This window comes from Triticum urartu, chromosome 3, assembly GCF_003073215.2.
Source record: "Triticum urartu cultivar G1812 chromosome 3, Tu2.1, whole genome shotgun sequence".
Lineage (NCBI taxonomy): Eukaryota > Viridiplantae > Streptophyta > Magnoliopsida > Poales > Poaceae > Triticum > Triticum urartu.
Genome location: NC_053024.1, coordinates 726,754,093 through 726,769,440, shown reverse-complemented (window position 1 = coordinate 726,769,440; position 15,348 = coordinate 726,754,093). Strand labels below are relative to the sequence as shown.

At 43.1% G+C, this 15,348-nt stretch overlaps 1 protein-coding gene across 1 annotated transcript; it reads right to left on the bottom strand.

Annotated features, from left to right (window-relative positions):
* Positions 1 to 3,910: 3,910 nt before the first annotated feature.
* On the bottom strand, positions 3,911 to 4,491 carry LOC125549468. The gene has a single exon (XM_048712877.1). The coding sequence runs from the start codon at positions 4,385 to 4,387 to the stop codon at positions 4,160 to 4,162; it is 228 nt and encodes a 75-aa protein (XP_048568834.1). The 5' UTR covers positions 4,388 to 4,491; the 3' UTR covers positions 3,911 to 4,159.
* Between the last annotated feature and the right edge of the window lie 10,857 nt (positions 4,492 to 15,348).

The window sequence follows — 15,348 nt, the reverse complement described above, 5'->3', positions numbered from 1 at the left end:
TGGATTCAGAGGAGGAGTCCGCTTCTGAGGAGGCGGATGTGGAGTCTGAGGAGGAGTCCGATTCTGGCGTTGCGAGTCTGGCTACAGCATACGTTGCCAAGTCCATCTTCAACACTGAAGACAATGACTCCGTCACCGACACCGATGCAAATAACAAGGACTACTCCGCTCCTACCTATTGCTTCATGGCACGCGGTGCCAAGGTAAACACACGCACTACTCACTATCAAACTTCCAGTGAAGATGACTCTGATTGTGGTTCCAAACCCAGCTACAAAACACTTGCTAAAATTGCAACTGAACAACAGAAAGCTATGGAACATATTCAAAAACTGTTAGACAAAAGCGATGACATGTTAGACGCTGAAATGACTTGATCTTAGTCCTTAATTGAAGACATAAAAAATCTTCACGTTAAGTATGAGGAACTTGAAAGTCGTCATGAAACGCTCTCAACAACTCATGAAAAGCTTTCCTATGATTATCTTCAAAGGAAGCAAGATCTTGAGAAATTGAGAGCGGCTCATGAAGATCTTCAAAAGGAAAACGAGTCACTTCGTGCCAAACAGATCAGTTCAGCTCAGGAAGGATTTGAACCACCATGTATTAAATGTATTGAGCATGACAACGCTACTTCTGTTGCTGGTTGTTCTACTGCTTCTACTATTGCAATATCTTCAACTGCTGATGTGCCAACTAACCCCTCTGCTGAGGATGCCATTGCTATGGCTGATGAGAATGCTAGGTTGAAGACATTGCTTGAAACAGGGATGTTCAAAAGCCTCAAAGGGCATCAGACACTATGTGATGTCCTCAAAAGGCAGATCCTGAACCGAAACCCTAGGAAAGAGGGTGTTGGGTTCGAAAGGAAAATGACTGCTGATGGTTCTTACTGGAAACCTGCAGTACCCCAAAACCACATGGGTTGCTGCAAAGGGACCTTCAGTGGATCCATCCTCCCTATCTGGCTTCACTTGTGCTAATCCCATTGTTATTGATGAATCCTTTGATGCAAACTATAAACTGTTTAAGAATCAGAAGGGTGAAGTGTTTGCCAGGTATATTGGTACTAACTGCAGGAATGGACCGCCCATGAAGAAGGTCTGGGTGCCGAAAAGGTGTTTGGAGAATCTTCCTGTGAATGTCATCATGACACCACAGGTGAAGAAGACAAATCCCATACCACAGGCTTCATACGGTCCAAAGGCTTCATATAGACAGAGGACTCACCTGAGTCGCACTAACGCAAATGTTTTGCAGGGAAGCTATACTCAGGCCTGTGAATATGTGCGCGTTTCATCAAACCGCCATGTTCATACGACCAAGAACTATTCTGCTTATTCTTATGAGTACTATTGTCCACCTGCAAGAATTTTTGCTAGGGCTCCAAAGCCAAAGTTCTCAGATGCTGCACTTAGACTCATTGCTTCGAAGCCACCCTTGAAGATGTGGGTGGCTAAAAAAGCTTAACTCTCTTTTGCAGGGAAAGGTCTCCAGCCGAAAACCAAAATCGTCTGAAGCTATTGCTGGAGACCTTAAACATCTTGTAGGGCGCAAGATCAAATGCCCAAATATGCTGAGGATGCCACTGCTTTGTGTGTCAACCTACTATTGTAGTGACAAGTTCAACCGTTGTTGCTGATACTTTTGGTTTATCGAAAGTGAAGACTATGTACTTATAACACAAACAAATAAAAATATTTTTTAATATAAATAGTTGATTGTTGACTTTTAACTTCATCGTTCTTGACTTCTTGTTAATTGTTTTATACTCAACATATTACTAATGCTTTTTTATGTATATTATCTTTTTGAGGCATAGCTAAGGGGATCATTAATGCAATCACATCCATGTATGTTGAGGTTATATGTTTTTCACACAATTATAATATTTATAATTATGATAATATGATACTCCCTCCATTCCACAATGTAGTGCTTCCTCTATCAACGTGCTTCAACTTTGACCGTAAATTTAACTGCCAAGACCGATTGCGGCGGGAGCAAAAGTTATATCAGTGAATTCGTATTCGAAAGAAGTTTTTAATTATGTAACTTTTTCTCTCGCCGCAGTCGGTCTCGTTCGTTAAATTTATGGTCAAAGTCCGACCTCGAAAAGCGCGGGCGCACTATATTTTAGAATGGAGGGAGTACTAGTGGATACTACATTTTTTGTAAAAATATGTTTTGGCTATCAACTATGTCATGCGATTTCAAAAAAAACTTTTATTAAATAGATTTCACCCTAAATATTAACAAACCATATCTATCACAATATTCCACAAATAATTCTATGCCGCTTAACATATTGGGGTGTGTTTATATTTATCCTTGTCCATAGGATCCATAAATTTCAACAATTTTGACACAATGCACTAAAATAACCAATAACCAGATAAAGGTAGAGAATTTTAGAGTGTATTAGATGTCAACAAGTGGTATGTCGTCAAATCTGCTGAAACCATCGCTCCTTGGCAACACTTGTGTTGGTGTTTAATTATATAACTCAAACTCTTTCTCTCAGTTTGGGTATTTCCTCTTTGGAGGGAGCAATGTAATGTTTATCTTGGAGAAGTCATGCTTGTTACTTATGCCTAATTTTCCTTGGGAATTTTTTCTAAGGATTAAAGTTTTCCTTGGGCATTTTATCAGAATTTTGGAGGCTTAGAATCCTTGGGATTTTTTCCTATATTATTTTTTATTCATATGATTGAATCCCATAGTTTTTTTCTAAGGATTACTTTGTACAATGTTTCATACGAATTTTATTATCCACTCAAATCACTTTGAAGGAATCCTTTGTTTTTTTCGGTGACGCGATCAAACAAATCAAAATCTTGTAGGATTGAGACAAGCTTGACATTCCAATCCTATGTTTTTTCCTATTCTCAAGTTTGTAGACTCTTGTGAAGCAAAGAGGCCCTAAGTAGTGTATTCACGTAGTGTTGCTTTTTTAAATCTTAGATACATTTCCAGTGTTGTTTCTGTAGTTAGCCTTCATAATAGTTCAATCTAGTTTGTGCATCACGTAATGAAGGTCCAATTTGTTATTGGAAACCGTAGTGACAAACCACATTCTTATAGTGATTCTGGTGTTAGATTTGAGCAATAAATTTTGTTGTGAAAAATATCTACCTAACCATCAATCAATCCCCAATCAAGGAAAAAAATCTTCGGCCATTCCTTTTTTGGCTTTGTCCATGTCATGTTCAAGTTTTTTTTGAAAAGGAGGATAGCCCCCGGCCTATACATCAAAGTGATGCATGCAGCCATATTATCTAACGAAAGTAGAATACAAAATATGAGGTCCAGTATTGGCTCACAAAAGTAGCCAAATCAAAATAAAATAGAAAATGCCACAGCCGGTGAAAGAATAGGCTACAATGACTAAACACCTAGCCTATTAATTATTAGTTTGCCATCCAAATTGGTTGAAGATAATCCGTGCTACCATCTCCCAGCTGCGGTTGCACCCAGTAGGCAAAAGCTCCTAGAAGTCCGCATGAGTGAGTAATGACCACGTACGGATCCATGCAGTGGCCCTGTAAATAACCTACAAAAAGTTGGTGAAATTTTTTCTACTAAAGAGCATATCATTTCTGCAGTTCAATATGGCCCAAAATAGTGCACATTCCCTATCTAAATATGTGTCACGATATTTGTTTCTACTTCATTTAGTCATGTTCAAGTTAATAAAGCAGAACTGTTCGGTTGTATCAGTGCACTTCCCCAAGTATAATGTTTTCATTTTGACTTCTCTACTATTTTTGGATGTAACATTTTGTTTGCCTTTGCCTGGTTCTTGATCACATCCCCACCTTCAGCAGGAGGAAAAAATAAGCTAAGCTTTGCTCGTTTGAGCTGGTCAATTAAGTCAAGCAAGGGGAATGATAATCCAACAAACAAAATATGTAGGGAAAAATATATTGTCCTGATGGACAATGGACAAAATCTCTATTATAACACACCTGCAATTTGGATATTCTGATACAGCCAACCCATCAATGAATAAATAGAACACGTGGCCACACTGCAAACCTCGAAACTTCAACGGGACAATGGAGCTATACATCCTAAGTTACAGACTCGGACGTAGGCTAATAGGAGAACACACAAGATCATATATTTCTATGAAATACACTGGTTCTCGGCTAATCTGTCACATTAGACCGGGTCGAGAATGGAAGGGGAGGCGGGGTGTTGTGAGGGCGGCCCGGTCAAGGTTGCTCATCTTCTTCTCCTTCCCCTGTTCCTTCTTTATAACTTGCTGCTGTTTCTTCTTGCCGCCATCACCGGAATCTTTAACAAACGAGGAGGAGGAGGGACAGGAGGAGGACGTGTTCTTGGGGAGCACCTGGACATCCGAAGGCCCACAGCAGAACCCCATGTCTGAAGCTAGCTACCTCGCCTCTCTTCTTCCTTTGTCTCTGAGGTAACTCTGCTCTTTGCTAACTTATCCGTGTGTGTTTATGTTGGCAAACGATATGCTCCCATCGACCTGTTTTTATAGTGGAAAAGAGTGGCTCGATGCAAACTTCCAGTGGAAGGTTTCTACGCTCTCTATAATTTAAAAATCACAGTATTATATATATTTTGCTTCATTCGAGCTCGAGCACATGTTCGCTGGCACCTGCACCCGTTGCAACCACGACGGCCTCTCTCTCCTTTCATCGGCAGTGACGCACGCACGAACCTTTAAAAAATGTCACGTACGCACACCACGAAGCAGTCAGGTATTGACAGGTGGGCCTAGGGACACTTCTTGTCCACTTGTCAGTAAGTAGGGTCTGTGCATCATGGCTTGTTGAATTTTCTGTAGCCTTGTTGATAGAATAGGATAATGTCGATCATGGAGCGTTGACCGGTGACTCAGCCCAGAGATGAGCTTCCTTGGCCGGCAAGGTTCTTTGGTTACAAACTTCCATTTGTTTCTACGTTCGGGAGAAGATGGGATTTTTGTGTAACTAGTAAATGCGCACGTGCAATGCACATTAATATTTAGGCAATATATTAATTGCACGCACATATTAGGTACTTGTGTGTTAATTTTGTGATTAGTGAAATATTTGGTATGATATTAATTGCACGTTAAACACATTGAACGCTCGACATTGGAGCAGTCTAGGTCGTTGGATTGACTTAGTTTGATGGCCGAGATTAGTTGGATCTGCCCCTTTGAATATTTTTATATTGGTATAGATAATATCTCAATTGTATTATTTAACAAAAGGTGTAAAAAACCACCCACACATAGGATAGTTTGAATCATTTGAGGATCGCTCACCATGCCCTGCCGCACGTAGGATAGTTGTCCCAACTTTTCATAATATGCTGGAGGAGACTTAGAAATATGTCTAGCTCCACAATAAAATCCGTCCGAATTGAATTTGCCGTCGCTTGCTTAGTTGTCCGAGGAGCACGATGACAAGAAGAAGAAGAACAACAATTGTGTCACACTTAGAACAATAGAGGGAAACTCATGGTTGTTGTCGCGGAACCAATATCACGGCCAGGTAGCGACTCTGCCCGTGATCTTCCATTGTGCAAACTAACTGCACACAAGACAAGTCCACGACCACAAGTGGACGACCAAATCAACTCCACACAATACTTCAACACATGCCTGACGAGGGCACTAACCCATCAGCCCCCTCGAAGTGGCGAGACGGGGTTGAAGTCGGGGCACCACCATTTTTCGATGCCACAACTCCTCGTCCATCTAAATGGCGTCGTCACAAACACCAAACTCTAATCCTAGCTACATGCCGAACACACTACAAAACCGGGGTCCCCACCTCCCGCCACCAAAGTAGCATATGAAGAGGGTGGGACCACCGGCCTCGTGGGACGGAAGAGTTGAATATCTATAGAAATGACGTATCTAGGAGGCTCCAGTCGTGTCTTGGTTGAGGGAAAAGGAAGAAAATGATTTGTTTATAATGTGGAGTAGAATGAAACCTGATTATGCCCTGGAATCGAAAGTGGGTGCAAGCTGTTCGTTTGGTTTACCATGCTACTTCTATCAACTTTTGTGATAGAGAAATGTTTGGTTTAGTGAATTTTGATCAGCTAGGCCAAAGATCCTCACTGCACATACTTTTTTTTTTTGAGGTGAACATACCCAGTAGGCCGAACCTATGTAAGTTTTGGCCACCGGATAAAAAAAGTGGTGCACACAAGTGATGTAGGCTTATCTTTGCTCGCGTTCCCCAAAGAATTAAGTCAAGCCAGGAGAATAACAATCCAACAACAAAAATTAATAATCCCAATAACAATGAACATAATCTCTATATTTTAAAAAGAAACACCTGTAATTCGGATCATCAAATACAACCAACCCATCAATGAATAAATCACAGGCTAATAGGAAAACCTACAGGATGGTACGTGCACGCAGCCCGGGGCGAGAATGAAATACACCTGTAATTCTCCGTTAATCTATTGTTACAGAAGACCGGGGCGAGAATGAAAACGGAAGTGGGGCGTCGTGAGCGCAGCCCGGTCAAGATTGCTCCTTTTCTTCTCCTTCCTCTCTTCCTTCTTCAGAGCATCTCCAACAGCCGCGCTAAACAAGTGCCGCGCCGCAAATTTGATCATTTTAGCGCGCGCAACCCGGCGGGTGGCTCCAGCGGACGCGCAATAACCGTGCACGCGGTATAAGGAGTTGGGTGCGCGGTCAGATCCGCTATCTCGCGCGATGTATTTGGGACGCCCGCTTCCGCGCGCGGCACACTCGAGCGCTCGCGCCGCACTCTCTCCTCTCCGCCTCCTACGCCCCGCGCGCGCCGCCGCCGGCGAACTGCACCCATGGACGCACACGCCGGCACCCCGCTCACCCCATCCTAGAGCCGCGACCCCTCCACCGCTGCCGCCGCCGCCGCCGCAAACCCTAGCCCGGGTCACTATTAGGAAAAAGGTTTTTAACGACCGTATATGTGGCCGTTGAAAGTCGCATTGTTGTCGTTAAAGGTCAATAACGACCACAATATGCCGGGCATAGTAGGCTCCATCGTTAAAACTAATTTTCTGGTCGTTATTCTTATAACGATGGGATAGTGTGTGGTCGTCATCCTTAAGGCAATAACAACCACAATTATAGTATTAGCGAGCACTTTTGTCATTGCTAATAATTTTATATCATTTTCATTCAACCACCTATAGAATCCTTAGTAGCATCCAACGCTTAAATGTTATCCGCATTAATTAGGAAGCAAAAGAATCTCAATATTAAAAGGGTCATAGCCTCTTTTATTAATAAAAGTAAGATCAACTAACAAAATTCCGACATACAAATCTGGAATTAAAACGGCATTTAAGACATTTGAGTCAAAAACACTCCTTACATGACCAATGTATTTCTCATATCTAATTTGGAAATGAAAAAACTAGAAAATATATTCTTTATTAATCTTCAATCGAGGGGCGCCATCATTGTTTGAATGGATATAATTCTTCATCAGTGACTAATACCTCCTCATGCTTCTTTATACCAAGGTGCTCCATCATTCCTACAAAGTGTTGAGTAAGTTATAAAAGTCAGTTCACATAAATAAATTGGCACAAAGTATATCGGCAGATAAAATCAATATATGAGAGCAACTTACTTGAGCATGTTGGCTTTTATGAGGAGTCTGGTAGACCTCTAAGAATTGTCAGAAATTGGCACAAAGTACATGACATAAGATGAAGTCATATCTGGCCACTTAGTTACAAATGGATATTTGTTGCAAGTAAAAACTAAAAGAAAGTACTTGCATATGCCCTGAGTGACAAAATAGAACATAACTAGAAGGCATTAATGGTTATAGGCCTAGAGAGCATCAATATATAATATGAATGATCATAATGGAATTCAAATGCAAACATCCGTGCCTCTTATTAAAATCAGACAGGAGCACCGACCGCCGGGAGCAACTGCAAACACAAGATACAATAAAACAAGAAACCACTATGGTGCCAAAAACATTTTTTGCCGAAGATAATTAAAGTGCACAAAGGGTATGTTGGAAATAATGATGGTGTGTGTTGTGTTGTATCTGGGTTGTACGCAGAACAAATACCTAGTATACTAGGATTAAAACTTGTAACCAAGTAGGTTAGCCTGTGGTAGTCCTAGCTGCTATATATACGCATGCATACCCTTTTGTAAACATTGAACAACAACGAGAAATAAAAGAAAAGAATCAGGCCCAATACAAGGCAATACGCCCAATTTTTTGTCTATACGTGTCTATTAGTACGTTTCCAGCCGTGAGGACCGATCAACGCAAAGATCAATTAGGTGCCGTGTACGTGTGTATTGCTTCAGGCTTGAATGAATTATCTAGATAGTAGCTTTGGTACTGCATGTTGCTTCGGCAGTTTGGGATAGGAATCAAACTGCTTGTTCTCTTTTACAAAATCCTCACATATGAACAATCAATTTCCATGTACAAATAAATATAATCTATTGACTAATTATTATACAGGCTAAATCATACCTCACGCATTGGCATGATTGCTGCAGAAGACAAATACCATCTTCCTGAACTTAAAGTTCAGAATGAACTTAATACATTTTTCGAGACCAGCAAAAACTGTGATCTCAAACGGATTTTTCTGACCGTAGTATTCAAACCTGTAGAAATAAAAGAAACCAAATCAACACTATACTTATTGGAACTGATTCAAGAACAACTAGACCTATGCAAAATCATCTTCTCTGTACAAAACAACTTAAGCGATTAGTATCTTCCTAAAATACGTTAATTGGAGAAAGGTCATCTAAGAAAAACATGTCAGGAAGAGCTTGCTCGACCACTCCGCTAATTCTCTTCTTTCACAAATAAATCTGCATCAAGGAATAAGAGAATCTTCACGGTCAGGTGTTCCTTGGTATTGTGGCGACGCATGCGCCTCCTCCTCCCTGCTCAGATCCTACTCCCACGGGAAGAACAAATCGGTCCCTGCCCCCGCCGCCTCTCTATCCTCCTCACCCCAACAATGCGTGGAAGGCCGGTCTAGGGTTAGCCCGTACCTCTCCTGCTCGGCTTCCTCCCGATGGCCGTGGATGTGGAGGACATGGATGTGTTGTATCTTGGGAGATGGGTGGACGAGGGTCATAACCGAAGGCGGAGGCCATGCTCATGGCGGCGGATCGGGTGGAAGAGGAAATGAGAGAGAAGCGGCTGGCAATGTGGGAGATGAAATGAGGGAGAGGGGGTCAGATTAGGAAGGTGAGGATATTAAAGGAGGAGGAGATTGGGTCAATGACGACAACACCCATGGGCTTAAAAAAAGAGTAATTTGGTGTTTGTTACATGTAGTTTTTTTCCTGGGGGGGTTGTAGTTGGTAGCCTTAGCTTGATCTCCACCATGCGAGGTTCGCTTATAGTTTTCTAACGACCAAGAGTTTCTTCCTCTCGTCGTTAATGATAGTTTTTCTAGTAGTGGGTGGCGTTGGCCTCGCCTCCGTCGGAGCTCCTCCGACCATCGGCCTCGCGCGCGGCCTTTTCATGTCGCCGCGGATGACCTCGGCGGCGGGTGGCATCGCGCCGGCACCGGCCCAAGCCGCCGTCCCCTCCTCGAAGCTCCCCAATGTGGCGCGGCCAAAGAAGGCCAAGACATCGGTGAAGAAGAACAAGGTGGCGGACGGCTCCGGCACCTCGAAGGCGAGGAGGAAGAAGCTTGCAGTGCGTGCGACGGGCGCGGTGGCTACCGAAGCGCTGGCGAGCTCACTCGTTGAGCTGGCGGCCGACGCGCACAACATGTTCGACGAAATGCCTCCAAGGTAAAAAAAATTCTAACTTTTCTTTTCTTGTTATTTTTTCAATGCATTCATATAGATAGCTTATTTGCATTGTTCAAAAAACTTTGTAGTCTTAGTGATGATGCATACATGTCAACTATGGGTGTTGGCTTCAACAATTCGCATTGGTCTTAAACCAATGACACGCATTTTGAAGACCATGCATTGAACTTGTGGGCATGAACTTTTATTCATCAATTTGTTTGTGTGACATTTTATATGTCATGTTCATTGCATTTTGAATGTTAGAAATTTATTTTGTGTCCAAAATGCCATATATGCAATGCCTCGGCGAGTCGCGTGCGCTGCATTTTTTGCGCGCTGCATTTTAACGCGGCTGTTGAAGCCAGCGCTGGTGGCCGCGCAAAACCAGGCGAATGACGCGCGGCAAACTAGTTTTTAGCACGCGGCGCGAAGCGCGGCTGTTGGAGATGCTCTTATACCCTGTTGTTTCTTGTTCTTGCCACTGTGGCCGGAATCTTTAGCAGCCGATGACGAGGAAGACGGCGACCATGAGGATGAGGTGTTCTTTGGGAGCACCTGAACATCTGAAGGGCCGCTGCAGAATCCCATGGCTGCCCTGCTAGCTACTACCGCACCACCTTTTGATATTTTCTTCTCTAATTCCTTTGTTTCGTCTGCTCTTCTTGGCTAGTGATTCGTGTGTGTGTTTCTGTTGGAAAAACAGGGCTCCTGGTGACCATTTTATAGGAGAGGACAGCCAGCTCCGACCTTCCAGCAAGGTTCGCTGCTCACATTCGAGCACATGGTGGCCTGCACCTGCACACGTCGCAACAACAACGATTTTGCATTCCATCGACAGTGACGCACCCACGTGCCGCATACTTGCGTCGCGCGGCAGCAAGTGTCTAACAGGTGGGCGCCTGGGCTCTCATGGAGTCATGGTCCACCTGTTAGTCTGTAGTGTTATGGCGCTGTTGGTACTTGCAGTCTACCAGGGCTGTTGAATGGTTGCTTGGTTGGCAAGGTCCCAATGATAAAGACTTTCAGTCGTTTTCTCCATTTTCTTTGGAAAATGATTTATTCATGTGGAGCAGAATGAAGACCTGCCAATTAATTATCTCCCTTGAAGGATAGTGGGAGGTAGCCGTTTGGTTTTACCATGTGTCTTCTATTACCTTTTTTATTATTTAGAGAAAATCTTACTGTTAATATATTTTGATGAGTTGGATCTAAAAATTTCACCATCGATACTTATTTTAGAGAAGTGTTACCAGTATATTTTCCGAACCTATGAATCCGTTGTACCCGTTGTTTTTGGTCATCGATAAAAAAAGTGTGTTCACAAGCGAGGTCATGGACGTGCACATTTGCCGAGCTTTCAACACCTTGGTTCATGCGCTTTCATCCTCTTCGCCATAACATTATGCAATAGAATCTACCATACAAAGTCGGGAATCACCGCATGATATCAATATGCATGGACACATTTTTTTTTCTTTTTCATCTTTTCGTTAGTTTATGACAAATACATCAAACTACAAACATTTTTCCTTAGGCATATGAACATTCTTAGCCATCAACGTTGTGCAATAGAATCTAAAGATGTATGTAGCCTGAGTGGTTTTTTTTATGTTAATGGCACACGAATTTAACAGGTAATATACTTGTTGAAATATATGAATATAGAGATGGCATGCAACGGTGTGAGATATGGTTATCGACACCAGAAAAATAAGAAAGAAAAGCACACTCAATGAATTAATTTTTACTTCTTTATGGTCAGGTGACTTTTTTCACATCAAGTCATGGGGACACCATACGTGCTATGATGACCATGGGAATAATTGGTGGCTATGAACAAGTGGGTCTGCTCCTCTTCTTCGGCTGACTTGAATGAAATCAATGGATCTGAGGTTCGATGAGCACGTGCAAGGTCCAAAATGATTTAGTCTTGCCATTCATGGCGAGCCACTTAATCAAGTCACAATCCGAATTGTTCTATTATGATGTTTGATTGATCCGGCTGAGACATGTGGGCTTAGTTGTCTCTGGCGAGACTTTGGTAATGACTACAAGCGACGACACGCAATGGAGGTCTGGTGAACCCCGTGAGATTATCTATAATTTTTTTCTAGGGTCTGTTCACGATTGTTCCTGTCACCTCTGTTTTCTAGCCTTTACACATACTGTCTTTTTGAAAAACTAAGTTTAAACGATTAAAGTCTTCTGGCTATAAGTAATAATTTAAATGGGTTTGGAATTTTAGGTGATAAAAAAATATCAGTTTCATTAGTGAATGGCAATATCATTTTCAATTTTTTCCACTATATTCTCAGCTGCCGGTGCTCTCGTCGCTACGACGGATCATCACATTATCAATCAGAAGTTGTGTTTCAACGTGCTAATGATGTGACATGTTCAACCGTTGTTACCAATTCTTCTCTGCTTTGAGAAAGAAAAGACTACATAATTATGACACAAATAATGAAATATAGTTTTTAACAGAAAAAGTAAATAATTCATTTTAACCTTCATTTTAATTGTTTTATACTAAACATTTTTATTTGGTCATAACTCATCTTATCATTCAATAAATATTCTTTACTAAAACATTTTTATGTATGTTATCTTTTTGCAGCATAGATAGGGGATAATTGATGTAATTAATCCATGTATATTGAGGTTACATGTTTTTCACACAATTTTAATATTTATAATTAAAAAATTATGTTGCTTTGACGAGCTAAACTATATTTTTTGTGAAAATATGTTAGTATCAACTGTCTTAGAATTCCTGAAAAAAAAACTTTTGTTTAATATATTCCACCCTAAAACTTTTGTTCAACTAATAGGAGAATTCTAGAGTGTATTAGATGTCAACAAGTGGTCTATCCGTGAATCTTCTAAAATCTTCACTTGCACCCTCTATACTTGGTAAGAAAACCATACCATTCCCATATTTTTAGTACTTTTTTCAAACTTGTATCTTTTCAGTTTTTGTTGTGCAATTTTAACATGCTCCCTCTTACCCCCCCCCCCCCCCCCCCCCCCCCCCCTCTTTTCATATGGGAAGTAAAAATGCAAGAGTTGATCAAACCCACTACTTAATGGAATCAACGACTTAGATCTATTTTATAGTATTACCTCTCATGTGAAAAGGGGAGGTAAGAGTGAGTATGTTAAAAAAACTCCATAATTAAAGACAGCAGCACAAGGAAGATGACACTGCAAAGTCATAATATAAAGGAAATCCAGTCTCCCATGTGGATTTAGTCTCCCTCCTATTTATGGATTGTGATGCATCCTACCATTGTTTGTTGTTCCAATGGCTGCAAGTGCCACTTGAACTGAGAGCGGCAATTTGGCTCTTGACCACCAAAGCGCTTGGTATCTAACAGAAAAGAGTTTTTTTTTAACATGCTCCCGTTGTCAATTCATTCTCTTTTCTATTACTTTGGGTATTTTTTTTCTTTGGAGGCAGCACGATAATGTGCATATTTGAGAAGGCTTGCTTGTTACTTATGCCTAGTTTTTCCATTCCCTTTGTCTTTTGATACTGCTAAAATTATACTCTTGCTCCTACTTGATAACAGACCAATATCTCTTACTCCAATTCCCCAAGGTAAGCGCACCTCAACCGCCGACGTTCAAAACGCCCGCAACCATACAGACCGCGCGTCTAGACGCGTTGCCCATGTCTGACTAACCTGGCCTGCCAAAAACCCCTCTCATGCGCCTGCGCGTTCCCTCACGACTATAATTAGCGCCGCTTCAAAGTGTCAGTGCCGCAATTATGCCGCCCAGAGTGGACGCAACCTATCACTTGAGCCGACATTGAAGCTGGGCGCCGATGAAGAGCGTCGCCGTGCTTCTTCCAGGTGAATGTCTTGTCTCTCCGCATTCAAACGGCACCAACACGTCCGCCTCCCTTCACTAAACGTACGTGTTTGCCGATGAGCCTACTTCGGCGCCACCCGTCCGTCCATCTGCCACCCACCATTAGCGACCTTGCCGGCTAGCCTGGCCACCACCCACTATTTAACCTCCACAGGCCGGTAGCTCACCTGCATCCACCCACCCTCCTCCGCTCTCTATCTCCTCTATGCACCACACCCGCCATTGCCTCCTCGAGCTCCAAAGCCTTGTGGGCCAGCCTTTCCTCTGCACAGAAGGAGGAGATCGCCGCCATTGCGGCCGACTGGCAGGGCGCTAGACGGACGAGCTCATCGGGGCCTGGTGCTGCGGACATGCCAATTGTAGAGACGGGCGGCGATGAGCTAGCGCCACTGTCCGTGCTAGCAATTGCCGACATGAGGATGGGCGAGGCTCGTGCCCACTACATGGACATGGTGCTGGAGGAGCAGGAGGACGTGTTTCGGCAGGCGTAGGCCAACCAGGCCTACATGCTCCACCTCCTCGACAAGCATCCGCGAGCGGAGGAGCTACTCGTCGCCGACATGGCCATCGCGCCGGACATGGACGTGCCCAAGCAGGAGGCGCTGCTCGAGTCCTACCTCTTCGCCCGCGATATTCGCCGCGAGCGCTAGCGCTACCGCCAGTATCAGGCGAATTTAGAGGCCACCTACAAGGAGATGGATGAGTTAGAGGATGAGGTGTTCGGCAAGATGGAGGATGAAGACGAGGTCGCTAGCTTGGCCTCGCCCCGGCCATGAAGCCGGCATGCCCGCGAGCGACATCGACAACAAGAAAGAGTAGCTCATGGGAGGTCACCAACACTTGTATCCGATGAAGGCCACCTCCTCCCTTCCTGTTGAGGCCATGCTTGGTGGCCTAAACATCGTCAGCCGACTAGTCGCTTGCCGGCGATGTGGGGATGGATAGCTTCACTTCCCGGCACTTATGGCTGCGGAGGAGGCGCGACATCATTTGTCGGGGGGTCATGGCCGGCCGAAGATGGGGAACGGGCACCGACAGTCATTTTAGGCTAGGTTAAGAGTCCGGTCTAGTTGAAATATGTCTAAATATAATGAATTTCCTCCGGTTTAAATGAAAAGCATTCTGTTTTATTTAAAAATTATTCAAGTATGAACGAATATTGTCCAGTGCTTTCAGATATGCATCAAATTTGTTTATGTTCATTAAAATTATTCCAAAATGTTACTGGACATATGCGGACTGCTTTGGATAGTCGCCTCATGCGCCCGTGTCAGCAGACTGATCCCCCTATCCACGGACAAATAAGGTGTCCAATTTGAGGGTCGGTGTTGGAGATGCCCCAACCTGGTCTTTTGGATTTCTATGTCAAGATGCGACACAATTCAATGATGATATTCTGGTAAACAAAAAAATGCCACTGAAAATTCATGACAAGGTTGGCACAACTTTCCTGTTCTTTCCGATTTTGATGTCAGGGTGCAACACAATTCAATGGCGATCTTTTGCGCAGTGACACAAGGTCAATGTAAACTTACTGAGGTTGGCAAGACATTGAGCATCTCCAAAAGGAACAAAGAGCTACAAAAGTGTCTGTCAAATGATAGAACTTAGGGACTGCAGCGCACCACGCGGTATAATAAAGTACCTATGGTATATATATTGTTAGGCAGAATACCGGGACTCATCTCAGGCACACTTCG

Bases quoted from the DNA above. Each gene is read 5' to 3' on its own strand.
- LOC125549468 (XM_048712877.1), bottom strand. From the start codon at position 4,387: ATGGGGTTCTGCTGTGGGCCTTCGGATGTCCAGGTGCTCCCCAAGAAC.